This window comes from Adelges cooleyi, unplaced genomic scaffold (assembly GCF_023614345.1).
Source record: "Adelges cooleyi isolate 19-005CV unplaced genomic scaffold, UGA_ACOO_1.1 ACOO_flye_CR_arks_rails_tigmint_CR_PRNA_574, whole genome shotgun sequence".
Lineage (NCBI taxonomy): Eukaryota > Metazoa > Arthropoda > Insecta > Hemiptera > Adelgidae > Adelges > Adelges cooleyi.
Window position 1 is genome coordinate 15,400,926 of NW_026096268.1, and position 13,168 is coordinate 15,414,093.

General features: G+C 30.3%; 1 protein-coding gene across 4 annotated transcripts in view; it reads right to left on the reverse strand.

Moving 5' to 3' along the window:
• The window catches only part of LOC126843830 (protein sickie), an 85,679-nt gene that overhangs the window by 27,267 nt on the left and 45,244 nt on the right, over nucleotides 1–13,168 (reverse strand). For all 4 annotated transcript variants that reach the window (XM_050581644.1, XM_050581641.1, XM_050581643.1 and 1 more), the window contains 11 exons: nucleotides 10,680–10,927; nucleotides 10,053–10,153; nucleotides 7,928–8,048; nucleotides 7,729–7,853; nucleotides 7,564–7,672; nucleotides 7,319–7,475; nucleotides 7,002–7,250; nucleotides 6,766–6,925; nucleotides 6,138–6,221; nucleotides 5,938–6,043; nucleotides 578–667 (listed from right to left, as the gene is read on the reverse strand). In XM_050581644.1, the coding sequence (XP_050437601.1) occupies nucleotides 578–667; nucleotides 5,938–6,043; nucleotides 6,138–6,221; nucleotides 6,766–6,925; nucleotides 7,002–7,250; nucleotides 7,319–7,475; nucleotides 7,564–7,672; nucleotides 7,729–7,853; nucleotides 7,928–8,048; nucleotides 10,053–10,153; nucleotides 10,680–10,927 (1,550 nt within the window). The remainder of the gene's footprint in view (nucleotides 1–577; nucleotides 668–5,937; nucleotides 6,044–6,137; nucleotides 6,222–6,765; nucleotides 6,926–7,001; nucleotides 7,251–7,318; nucleotides 7,476–7,563; nucleotides 7,673–7,728; nucleotides 7,854–7,927; nucleotides 8,049–10,052; nucleotides 10,154–10,679; nucleotides 10,928–13,168) is intronic.

The following is a 13,168-nucleotide window of genomic DNA, read 5'->3' on the forward strand; positions in this document are numbered from 1 at the left end:
AAAGTACAATTTTTTAATTATATCAGTATATGTTTTTGAAAAATGAAAATTGTTGAAAAAGATGTGCTTACATAATTATACACTGTTATAATATAATATATATATATTATGTTATATAATATTACACTGTTAGCAAACGAGAAGTTATTAACAATAAGTTTAATTATGGGCTTGAGGACAAAGGGCAAAATTTTAACAGAATGAACAACAAGCCAATTATTATATTGTTACTAGGCAAGTATATGCTGATCTTTATTTAAAATATAATATTTTGATTGAATTTAATATATTGAATTTTCGAAATCAAAAAAATGTATATCAAGTATGAAATCTATACAAATTGAAATTATGAAAGCTATAAAAGAGCACAAGTGACATTATAAAAAAAACGAAGACGTTTTTGATCTTAATGCATTTGTCAGTATCTATCTTAATGTGTTTGTCTTTTTTTATATTTGTTTAGTATTTTTCTTCTGAACTTGTGAAACAGATGCCAAAGGTAATAATGATTGAAAAAATATCACCATTTCAAACATATAAACTATTTATACATCATGGTATAAGCTGTTGTTCTTACCGTTGTTTCAAATTCACATGATTAGTAGTGGTATTCTGTAGGATGTTGTTCAGTTTGCAGTTAAGTGCTGAACTCTGGAATCTATTGGACCTGCATAGACAAGAATCAAGCAAACAAATACACTTAACAATATTATTAACAACACATTTACAAAATATACGAATATGTTACTTTTGGATAGGTGATATTATGACTGTGATGTGATGTGATTTACGGCTAATAATGCTAATAATTTTTACACGGGAAGTACACACAGAGCACAGGTATATTATTGGCGTTAGGTAATATATGTTTAGTAACTATAAAAAATAAAAATTTTTAAAAAATCCCAGTGTGTTCTAACACAACCGACGACCACTGTCGGTAGTCGACTGCTTTTAGGGCTGTGTACATTAAGCACACCGCCGCCGTTCTTCTCGCTTATATTGTATTCACACCCTCTATAAAGAATGTTTTTTTTTTTTCAATATACAAAAGCGCCATCTGTCCGGGTAGACTGGAGACGTTGAAATACAATTTAGAAAAACGCCCCAAAGTTTCGACCTAGCTCAAGTTCACACAAAACCGTCCGTCTTGTCTCTGTCTGTTTGTTGTGTCTTGTGCAGTGGTTTGAGGATAATACGTCTTGTGTGTAGTAAGATTAGCGGCGTTGAACGTAATGGAAATATGGGATATAAGGTTTTACAACAGCGAAAAGGGTGCAGGGTGTTCAAGGTCTGGGCGAAGGGTGGGAGTGTGGGGAAATAATATAATCGATGAAGGGCCGCCGGAGGGGTCTTCCGTCTGGCCGCCGGCTTGTTGTGATACATACAAATACAATAGAAACTACAAATTGTTTAAACCTGTTTGCCAAATGAGTTTATCGCGCCCAGAAGAAGATTGACAACAATTGGATTTTCCCCTCTGAAAAAACCTCCTCCCCTGCTGATATTACCCCGTAATTCGGTTTTGATGAAACTAAATTGCCATTAAGATTTTTGCAAACTGTACAACAGCCGTTATTGCGTGACACTGAATAACATTTTTTTTTTTTGTTTCAGTAATAATAACATTTTTTTTTAATATTACTGTTATATCAGGGGTGTACCCTTGTGGCGTATGTGGTTGTCGTTAAACATTAAAAATGTATTCTTAAGCCAATTATTACTTGCTGGTCTTCATCGGACAAATTTTTAATCATAAATAATATTTCATTCGTAGTCCTACAATACAAAATTTGACAAATTCAAAATCTTACAGCAAAAAAAAAGTAAGTAAAAAAAAAAAAAAAAAGTCTCCATTACAAAACTTTTGCCAAATGTTCTACATACATATAAGTAAGTGCTTTAAAAAAATTCCCAATTTTTGGTTCATGTCATAAAAAGTTTTAGGCTCTTAAGTATTGCGCTTTTTTAAAAAATGCCAAACTTTAAAGTTACTTGTACATCATTAAAAAACTGTAAAAAAAAGTTTTGAAGATTTGACCTTGTCAGTAAAAAAATTGAATGAAATTCATAAAATGTTAAATTTGTTTTTTAGTTTTAAAGTACTTAAAAAGTTGAAAAAAAAAATTGTTCAAGTATATTATGAAAAAGAACACTTAAATTAAAATTGTTTAGTGAAAGTGATCGTGAACTAAGGTGTTTTCACAACAAATTTTCGGAATAGCCTAAGTCCAAAAAAAAATTTTAAAAAATGTTTTCTTCACTTTTCTGATTTAATGGAACTATCTGCATAAGATATGTAAATTTGAGGCATTTCAAAAATCCACTCGCACGTATGTTTCAAGAATAAACAACAAAATATTAAATAAATTAGATTAAAATAAGTAAACAATAATTGTAATATTATTTCAATTTTCAATTTTCTTAGACAATGTGATCTATTTAGATATACAATCATTTTTAATGTTAGTTAACTAATAATATTTTTTAATTTCATATTTTAAAATTGTTTTTTAATTTTAATTTTTGCACTTTTACTCCTATAGACTTATAAAATAATACATGTTACAAATAAATTGTCGCAGTTTGTAGAATGCATTTTATCATATTTGTCACAGTTTGTATAATGTTTAAATTTGTTTTGCTACCGTTTACATATCAGCTTATAGAAAAAGGTCACTTTGTTTACCATCTCCCACCAGGGTTGTGGCATATAATAGCCAGGGTTGTTTTTTTCATAGGTAAAATCCCACTAAACTTTTGAAAAAAAATAAGTACTTGGAAAAATACTGTATTTATGTACTTAGGTAACTAAAAGAAAACATCTCTTTGGTAATATTGCAAAGAAATAATAATAATTGTACAAGTACACAAAACTATAGGTCGCTTTTTAGTCAAAATTAAAGTCAAATTTTGTTTATAAATCATTGAAATCTATTTTAAAAAAAATGTTTTAGACTAATCTGCAACCACGAAAGAGCATTTTCATGTCTCGTTGAAGTACTGAAGAAATTTAGAGTAGTGGTGGAATTATAGATAATGAAATAGTATATTAACAAGCAGTAACAAGCTAGTATCTAAGGTGGCTAGTAAACATATCAAGTTTCTGGCTAATATTTTAATAATATCATTTATTATATTATTTTCATAATATCTGGCCTAAAACAATTCATAGGGAATATGACCTGTTAAATTATTTAATTTATTTTTCAGTTATAGTTTGATCGTTGTGAATACAACACATAATTTAAAAAATATAACATCCCCATCCTTACCCCCACCCCCATCTTCATCTATATCATATATCCTTCACCCATATCCTATGTATCTCCTATCTCCTATCTTTTTTGACTGTCAAGAATTAGCATTACGCCTAATTAACCCCATCCCTCATCTCTTATCTCTTATCAGATAACAGCGTGACAGTGTTTATGTAACGATTTTTTTCGGTTATGTGCCAGAGGCAGACATGAAATGTCAAAAACTATGTTGGGTTTTGAATGTGTTTTTTCCCATTTAACAGGCCTGGTAGTATTTATTTAAAAAAAAACCCATTGTGTTTCCTTGTCTTTTTGATATTTTATTACCGAAAACCCCCTTAAATAACCAAGTGGGTTGGGTTTTTCCAAAAAAAAACCCAGGGTTTTGCCAACTCTGGACTCCAAACGTGCTCAAACGATTTGTGGGGTGTTTATTTTTTAATGAAATAAAAACCGGTCATACTTAGATAACTAATGGTGGAGGGAGAGGGATTTTGAAAAATATATATTACATCGGTTTCGATGAAATTAACCGGTGGTGTACCTATGCATTTAGAAAAGGCATAATATAATAGTAAAATGTATATATTCATTGTCTCAGGCATGACTGCGTGACATGTGCAATATAATACCCCAAGTTTGTTATGCATGACCCGTTTTGGAAAGATGACTCATGCAAAGCTAAAAAACGGTGTTCGATTACACCCTATTTTTTTTTTTTTGGTTTTTTTTTTATTGTGGCGCCGACCAAACCGCGAGAGTAAAAAATAAATTAACTATATTACTATTAACGACGTGTACGCGAAGTCAATAAAATACAAGTTATAACAATATATATTATCGACAGTAAATCTATAACGAACCGGAAAATCGCAGAAAACACCTATCTGAATTACAAGCATTCGTTTCTATATTGTATTTGAAATGGAAAAGTCGGTTTAGTGTGTACCAATACACAATGTGGTACGACAGTTTCGATAAAACGGTTTTATTGGATTTTTTTTCAGAGCAAATCGATCAAGAAAATAATAATTTGACGAGCGAAAAAAAATGTAAAAAACACAAAGATATTTTTCTGATTTTCAATGTGATTATATGCGCATTATTAACACTTAACAGTATACCTGATAACGGTTAAAAAATACATTATAAAACGACAGATGGTCACACAACGACTTGAAACGATATTAACAAGGAAATTAAACAAAATTCTACCAACTGATTAAAATGAACAATTACAAGCTAATAACTGTACAAACCGGGCTTGAATTTAACAGTTGAATTTTATTTTGAAAATAATAATATTTTATTGTTTCAGAATAAACGTTTGCTAAAAGAGTTATTGATACTACTTTTTACATTTAAAATTATCAATGTATAATGTATCAAAGCCAAATAAATGTTAATACACACATTTAATTTAAAACAAATTTTAAATAATTACTAAAAAATAAAATTAATTTATATGAAAATTAATTAACAATGAAAACTCAAAGAATGAATACAATTTTATTTTTATTTGAACAAATATAAATGATTTAAATATATTTCAATTTGAACTGTAAATAGTTTTTTAATAAAAGTTCAAAAGATAAATATTTAAACTTATAAATAATAAATTATTTGAAACATTAAATAAAAACGTACTTTAGTTAAGTAAATGTAATTTTTTTTTTAAATGAAAAATTATTTGATGCTCTAATTGATTATGTATTTCAACTAACACATTAATTTCAAACTGTTATTTGTTATTATTCCCAGGTTTGATTGAATATATATTTTGCTCTCACAAAGGATAAGGGATTTAAGGTTTTAACTTACAATTAGCAAAGACCAATTTTGAAAGATTAACATATTTTGCAGTTATAAAGTAATGTTATTATATGGTAGCTTGGTGATTTCAAATGACATCAGTGTTTATTTAAAAACTATCATATTATGATCATAATGATCTAGATAAAAATAATTCCTTAAGTCATGTGACCAGTGACTTCCCAGACCTAATGGTTCATCACCACTATATGCCTTACTCAGGAATACTAATAGACAATAGTGACTACCACTTAAATAGCTGCACTAAAACAAGCATCATAATGCAAACGATTGTCCATCGTTACACAATGGAAGTCTTTTAGTTTTTTTCAAGTAAAGAAAAATAATTCTCAAAAACAACAAAATCGATTGTTAATTCTCAAATTGACTTCCCTACTATTCACATAGTTAATCTTATGATTCTATGCCTTATCTGTCATACAAATGGGGTTGGCCAGTTAAATCTGCCGTCTTCAGATATATTTATTTACCATCGACAGTTTAATAAAGTAAAAAATGTAAAATAAATATATGGTATATAGACATTGATAACAATAATTTACTCGAGAAATTTGCACAAATCAAAAGAAACCATCATTTCATCATGATGAGAGCGTTGGACCTTAAAGGCCTGTTAAGCTACACGAGGGATGTGGAATAATTTCACAAATTTAATAAATCTTTTCAACTCACGAGAAGAAATTATTAATTTGTAATGGTTAAATTATAAATTAACATACATTTTGTTGGAGTAATTTACTCAGAGAACATTTGGTAGAACATAACAAATAAAACTACACTATTACTGTATACTTATTACCTTATTGTTTGTATTATTATTATTATTATAATATTTTAAACTTACTTGGAGTCATTATAGGTCGGCCCTTCGGACATATAACCCGGATCAGTTGCCAGAGTTTGCCTCGACTGAATGTCGTACTGAAGAACATCTCCATCAGAAACATAACCTGTTGGGAGAAAACGGTTCTTTTATATTTTCTGATAAACAGCACAATGGCTGTGACAGACCATGAAGAAATACATCAATTATACCGGACGTACCTGACGACTGATGACCGTAGTCCGAGTCTGCAGATATACGTTTCTCTTGAAAATTATTATTCACAGAACTATTTTGCGCTAATCCTGTGAAGAACATATAAATACAACATCCATAATGAATATGTGCATAAAATAAAGACGACAGTCGAAATTTGTCTAGTATTTTGTGTTAAAAAAAATATAAAACTAGGTATTGTTATTATTATTGAATGGGGGCCTATGAGAGGTATAGCAGATAAATTGAATTGATATTTCATATTGTTGTCGTAAAAACTAATATATAAATAGGTATAAAAGAAATATACTTTGAAGAATAAAACATATTATCTAGTATTGAGATATTATTGATTTGGCAGTGAAAATCTATTATTTTGTATTGAAATAGAAATCAGCCAAATTTCCAATAGAACTGATAATAATATAAATAAAATAGGATGTGAAAATATATCTGAATTTTTACTATTCATATTTGCACTTAAGTCGTAACGGTAGTTAGTAAAAGTAAAAAAAACCAAAACAATCCAAACTTAGTACAAACAGACATTTATGTAGAAAGTTTCTGCAGTTGGTTGGTAGTAAATTCTAAATTTTTAACATTTTTTTTTTCATATTTTTAAATGAACCGTACCCAAGTCCGAAGGTATAGTACGATGTTGAGGAACAATAATTGATCTTTTATAACCTCTCAACAATGGTTCCATTGGCTTTACATTTAACGCCGGATCGTCTTCCTCGGTAAACGAATTCTGTTTATCGTGTTTAATTTCGTTAGGCGCCAAATGAGAAATCTAAAGTAAAAATTATCATCATATAATACGAGATGTTTTACTAAATATTTTATCGCTACTTAATATCTATACACACATTTTCGGACTTCTTGTGGTCGATGTGTATTTCGGGCAATTTTTCGCTATTTTTCTCTTCGAGGTCGTCCACTTTTTTAAGCTCGGGGTTAATTTGCTGCATCGGCGCTACTGTATGTGTCGGTTTGGCCATTGCTTTCACTGTGGCTACAGGTTTAGGAATGCCAGTTCCGCTAAGTCTCACCGACTGAGTCTGCGACGTTTCCATTGTGGACGAGCAATTTATTTCTTCTTTATTCGGGTTTAATATCTAATTAAAATAATAAAATGTTAAATACATTTATATATTATTATTATTATTTCAATAATAAATATAACCTCTCCACTTTTCCGTTGTGCGTTTTCCGACTTTGGTGGACTTGTAGATTTTGTGCTAATTTTTGAAAGACGACTCTCTGCCGAAACTGGTGGACGAGCAATTTTTTTCCTAAGAACTGGTTTTGAAATATCTGTTGAGTTTTCTACTTTTTCAACACTACAAAATAAAATTGAACAACATTATTTTCAACATCAAATTAAAAAAAAAACACGCTTATTGCTAACAATTTATCGTGTCGACTTACTTGGGTAATGTTTTGGGTTCATTAGAGAGACTGTTTGACGAATCACTGCGTTCAGATCGAGCCGAACTAAATCCACTAGAGCTCGAAGTTCTTTTTGTATTGGCGAGAACTACAATAATAATATAACATTAAAATTATAAAAAAACTTTGGGTAGTTCGACAAACCTTGTTTATTGGATTTTTCTTTTTGGTTGGACGACGCTTTCAGTTTTTCCAATAAAATGCTGTTCTTTTGGGCCGAACTATACGGGCTGGCAATGTTGGTTTTAATCGAAATTCCATTTTTTTGGCTAAAATAGAGTTAACACATGCTATAGTGTTGGTATTATACAAAATTAAACATCAGATCAGTCGGAAGTCTTACTTGATGTTCTTGGGGTAAGCCACAGGTGTCTTGATCACTGTTTTTGGCGACGGTATGAACGTATGAGGACTGGTCGAACGAGAACTACTGTTGGACGCACACTTGACGCCAGTGTACGGACCTGAATGAAAGCATTTAACGGTTAATCAATAAATATTGACTATAATTTAAGATGAAAAAAATTTAAATAAACACAATCCTCACGCTGTGATACATATTACTGAGTAGTTGGGGCAATGAAATATTATAACTGTTGCTGCTGTTGGTGAATTTTTTTAATATCTGGTTTTATGTTGTTACTTTTTTATTAACGGTAAATAATTATTAGTCTGATTTGTGTTATTAATTGTCAATAGGACCTTTCATGTACATTAAAAAAAACAGTCGAGGCTCTACAGATAAGAAGTTTGAAATATTCGAGTAGTATAGATAACATGTTGTGAACAAATGATAAGAAAGCAACAGGCTTAGGGTATAATAATAATATATAGCTGTTATAACACACTTTTATTACACACACATGCGATGACGTCATCGGTTGGAAATGTCTAACGAAGAGGGTGTGGGAACGACTGAATAATAATTATTGTTATTAGTAATCGTCAGTGGACTACAATTAAACCCTGGAAGGGGTGACTCGAAATTTGATAAACGTGCTTTGTATAATTTTAATTCACTCGACAAAAAATGTGCATAGAAAACAGTTCAATATATCTACTTAAGAGGGCGTCGCACCGCCCATTTTTAAGGCGTAAAATATAGGCAATTTTTTATAAAATCTTAATTTAAAGGTTAAACTGTGATGTGTAATAATTATTAGTTCAATAACTAGGACTCTATTTCGGTAGTTAATTTATTTTTTGGACTATCACAGCATCCTTGAAAGCGATTTAAAAATGTTTTTTCATCTCAACTTGTTTAAGCAGACTGAAAATAACTCGCTTAATTTTGGATTTAGAGTAAAAGCACCCATTATAAAATTAAAAGACAACAATACTTCGGAGGCAAAGACGGTGCGTTTTTTTCATTATTCTAAGTATAACGCTCAATACATAGTTTAGAAATAACGACTATTTTAACATTTTTAAATGACTGTAACTTTCCGAAAACTTAATTTTAAAAAAAACGCACCGCCTTGCCCTCCGGAATATTGTTTTCTTTTAATTTTAATGGTGCTTTTCCTCTAAAACCAAAATTAAGCTAGTTATTTTCAGTCTGCTTAAACATGTTTTCACCACTGAAAATTACTGGTGCGACGCCCTCTTAATTCAGACTAAAATATAAAAAAAAAAATAGGTATATTGTATTTCTAACAGTATCGTTTATAGCTATTATTATTTAATTATGTTGATTTTTTTTTTTGGGGGGGGGGGGAAACAATTGAACAAAAATAGTATGTTTAATGTCAGTAGGTTTTTTTGGGGTATAAATTATAAATATAAAAGGTAAAAAATATATATATTTTTTTTATAATAACAGGTATAACCGCGGGTTTTATTCCTTTATAATAATAATTGTTGAACCTGTCTTCATCAATTATTCTAAGGTAGATTATTAATGGTATGTAAACAATAAAAAATATGTTTTTAGATAGATAGTGCGCCTGTTATGTGTGGCGAATAAAAACATGTTTGTATGTATTTAATTATAACGTGTATAAAGTATAGTTATTGTTTCAAACAATAGAAAATTATATTTTTTTTTTATGATGTAAAATTCGACAAAGCAGAAGACTAAATTTTAACCAATAAAACAAATGTACCTATATTTTTATGTAAAACTTTTTCAAAATTCTGCCAAACATGATTTCAATATTTTTGTTTATACAAAGTTTTGAAAATATAAACAAATTTGGCGTTACGATTGTAAACATTTAAAAACATATTTATTAGTTATTTTTTGGCCAGAAATGCAATGTCTGTGAACTTAGAAGTAGGATTTATGTTTTTAATTTTAACTATTATCTAAAACGATTCGCTTTCTAAGATGGGTTCAAACGGAACAATAATAATTGTTAGTTTATGGTTTTTTCCCCTACAAATATTAAATTAATATTATTTTTTTACCAACACATGTTGTCGTGGGAAAGGTGCATCGAGGTAAAAAATTACAAAAAAATACTCACTGTTAACTGCTGCAGGTGTATTTTGCAAGTGATGGAACCTCTGTGCGAACGGGGTGGGTATACTTGTTATGTTGCCAGAGTGAAGGGTAGGTCCAGGAAGTCTGCAAACACAAAACAATTAAAAATAAATAACAATTACAGATAATGGCAGCTACCCGAACCCAAGTTCCTGTGGGCTGTGATGTACACAATACCGACCCTAATGCCTACTATATTATTTAATCTTGTAAATACATTGGAGGAATATAATAACAGAGGTATGATATCAAAGTAAATAATAATATGATTGAAATCCAGAGAACCTCCTCAATCGGACTTCGGGAGACGACGGGACACTCCTGGACTGTTTCTGCTCGTGACGGTGACGTGCACTGTTTGAATTGCCCATTGCAACTGAACACAGTCAGAACACCCACAGCCTTATAGTCTGTTATATTATTGGGATGTGTAAAAGGGACGTGAAGGGTCCACACCCTTATTGTATACACCACGTCCAGAATGACGTAATTTATTTTCATTTTTTCTCCCATCCCTTCTTCTCCCATCGCTCATCCTACGCGGGTCTCCCTTTATACAAACGTCTATTATCATTTGTTATACCGTCCCTATAGTGGATTTATATATTACCTTGATTGCTGCTGGTGCTGGTGCTGATGCTGCTGCTGCTGCTGCTTCATGTCTGTGGGTATCCTGGATTTGCCGGTACTCTGGTCGGCTTTCTGTTGTTGTTTCTGTTTCTGCTTGTACTTGGACAATGCGAAGAACAGACCCAAAATAGCCTTGAGGTTGCCCTCTTTGACGTCGTGCGCGGTGATGCCGTCCAACGTCACGCCGAGCGTCTCCAGAAGGTCCAAGCAGCTTTTGATGTTACTCAACTGAAACAACAACCGCAACAACAATGGAATCAGTGGAACAAAATCAGTAAATTACATGGACAATGACAGACAATGCAAATATAGGGGGAGGGGGAGAGACTTAGACCTTTCCCTCGGATAATATTATCTTAAAGCTCCCCTTAGAAAATTGGCATTATATTGGAACAAAAACTAAAATACATCTATTTTTTTTTTTTGGGGACATTTCCGTCGTTAAACCCAAATTTGGCCTCATTTTTTCTTTAGCGCGTTTTGCTTTTTTTTTAAAATCGCTTACAAAATTGTAAGAAACCGCCGTTTTGTGGTCTTTTCAGCAAGATTTTCAATGTATATTATCAAACAAAATAAACTCTTTAAATTTTTCAAAAATCTGCTAACGTACAACCTCAGAAATATTATATTATTTTATTATATAAATTTCTTCATGGACTATCCATGGGCAAAGCAAATGGTTTCTGCCACGGCCCACGAGGTTAAAAAATGATTTAAAAACATTATTATAGCCGCCGTAATAAGTCCTTATTGGTGTAATAATAAATGTACACTTTGGTTTTATCTAAAAACTAAGCGCTCTCTAAAGTTTGTAAGACATTTTTTTTGCGATGAATAACTACCAATTTGAGTGACCAACTATATAATATGGGCAGTATGTACGGAATAGGTGCTAAATACACTTGGCGGTGTTTAGGCTGTGAATAACTCATAAAACCTAAGGGTAAAACCTACATATACATAGTGACCAACAAGGATTATTATAATAATAATATATTCGAATATTATTCTCGCTTTAATTTAAAAAAAAAATCTTTATAGATTTAAAAATCGATTGATTAAAGCCTGGTAAAAATCACCCAACATTTTTAACACTTTGAACCTTATCCAAATTAATCTGTTGAAAAATTGTAATGGTCGAAATTTATTAAAACCCTTTTTTTTCTTCAATATTTCCTATATAAAACTCCTTAAAATCCGTCAGATTTCAATGCCCTTAATATTTAATAGACAGGTATAAAATATTTATGGTCAATTATATAATTATTATTAAGTGCATAAAAGTATAATATACATTGATACATAATATAAAACACACATAGATAATTGGCATAATGGTACCATTAAGCTGTTTTGATGTTTCTTCTTTTATTTGTTCTTAATTTTTTCTGAAAAATATTATTAACTTTGAGCTCTGATAACATTAAGGTAAATATTCTGAAAACAAGTGTTTGACCGATTTCTTCACGAGGCGATAAGACTCTGCACGATATTTGATAGTCGTTTATAACCGTATAATATAATGATTATAATTATTTTTATTGGTATATTATGTATGTAACTTGTTATGCGGGTCATATTAAAAAACGGTTATCGACAAGTTTATATAATATTTTGAGCACGACCCTACACTTATAATTATTATTGCTGAATTGTTTATTATAAACCGCATTTATATTATGTACTTAAATGACTGCCTTTTATGGAGCATTTTCACTTTCTAAGTACAATAACCTAACGGTACGACAAACTATATTAACACCGAGAACAGTGAGCATAAGTGTGTACTTGATATAATAAAAACCTACAACATAAAAATGCACTTTTCAAGGGCTCGCAGAGTGCCGCACACTAGTAAGTACATTAATGCTACTGTTGTTGGTCTTGATCAATTTAATTTAATTACATGCTTTAGTCACATCAATTATACACCATCTTTAAGTATTAAATATTTACAGTCCACCATTTATAAATAATAAACAGCCCCACAAAAAAACAAAATTATTAATATATAATTATTTTTAAATATGTATTTGAAATTTGTATACAAACACTTTAAAACCTTCTTAAGCTGTATATGTATAATAATTACTATAGTTATTTATTTAATTTTTTTAAACAATGACTATATATCTCAGTCAGAAGTAACATTGTAGTATTGTTTTTAGATCATTTGTAATTTGTAAAATTTTATTATTTTATTTTGAACTTGAATGTATAATTAACTTTAAAATCTACATTTTATGAACGATTCATAATAAAACCGTTACAAAATAATTTATCATTTGGTAAAATTACATAGGCAAATTATTTCTTGGTAAAGATGCCGAAACTGAAGGTTAAAAGTCGTTCTGATTAATACTCATCGCATTACCTGATGATTATATTTACATTTTAATGTCGTTAATACGACTTAATGAATGAAATAAAGTCCCGGTCTAAAAAAACAGCAGTATTATAATATTCCAT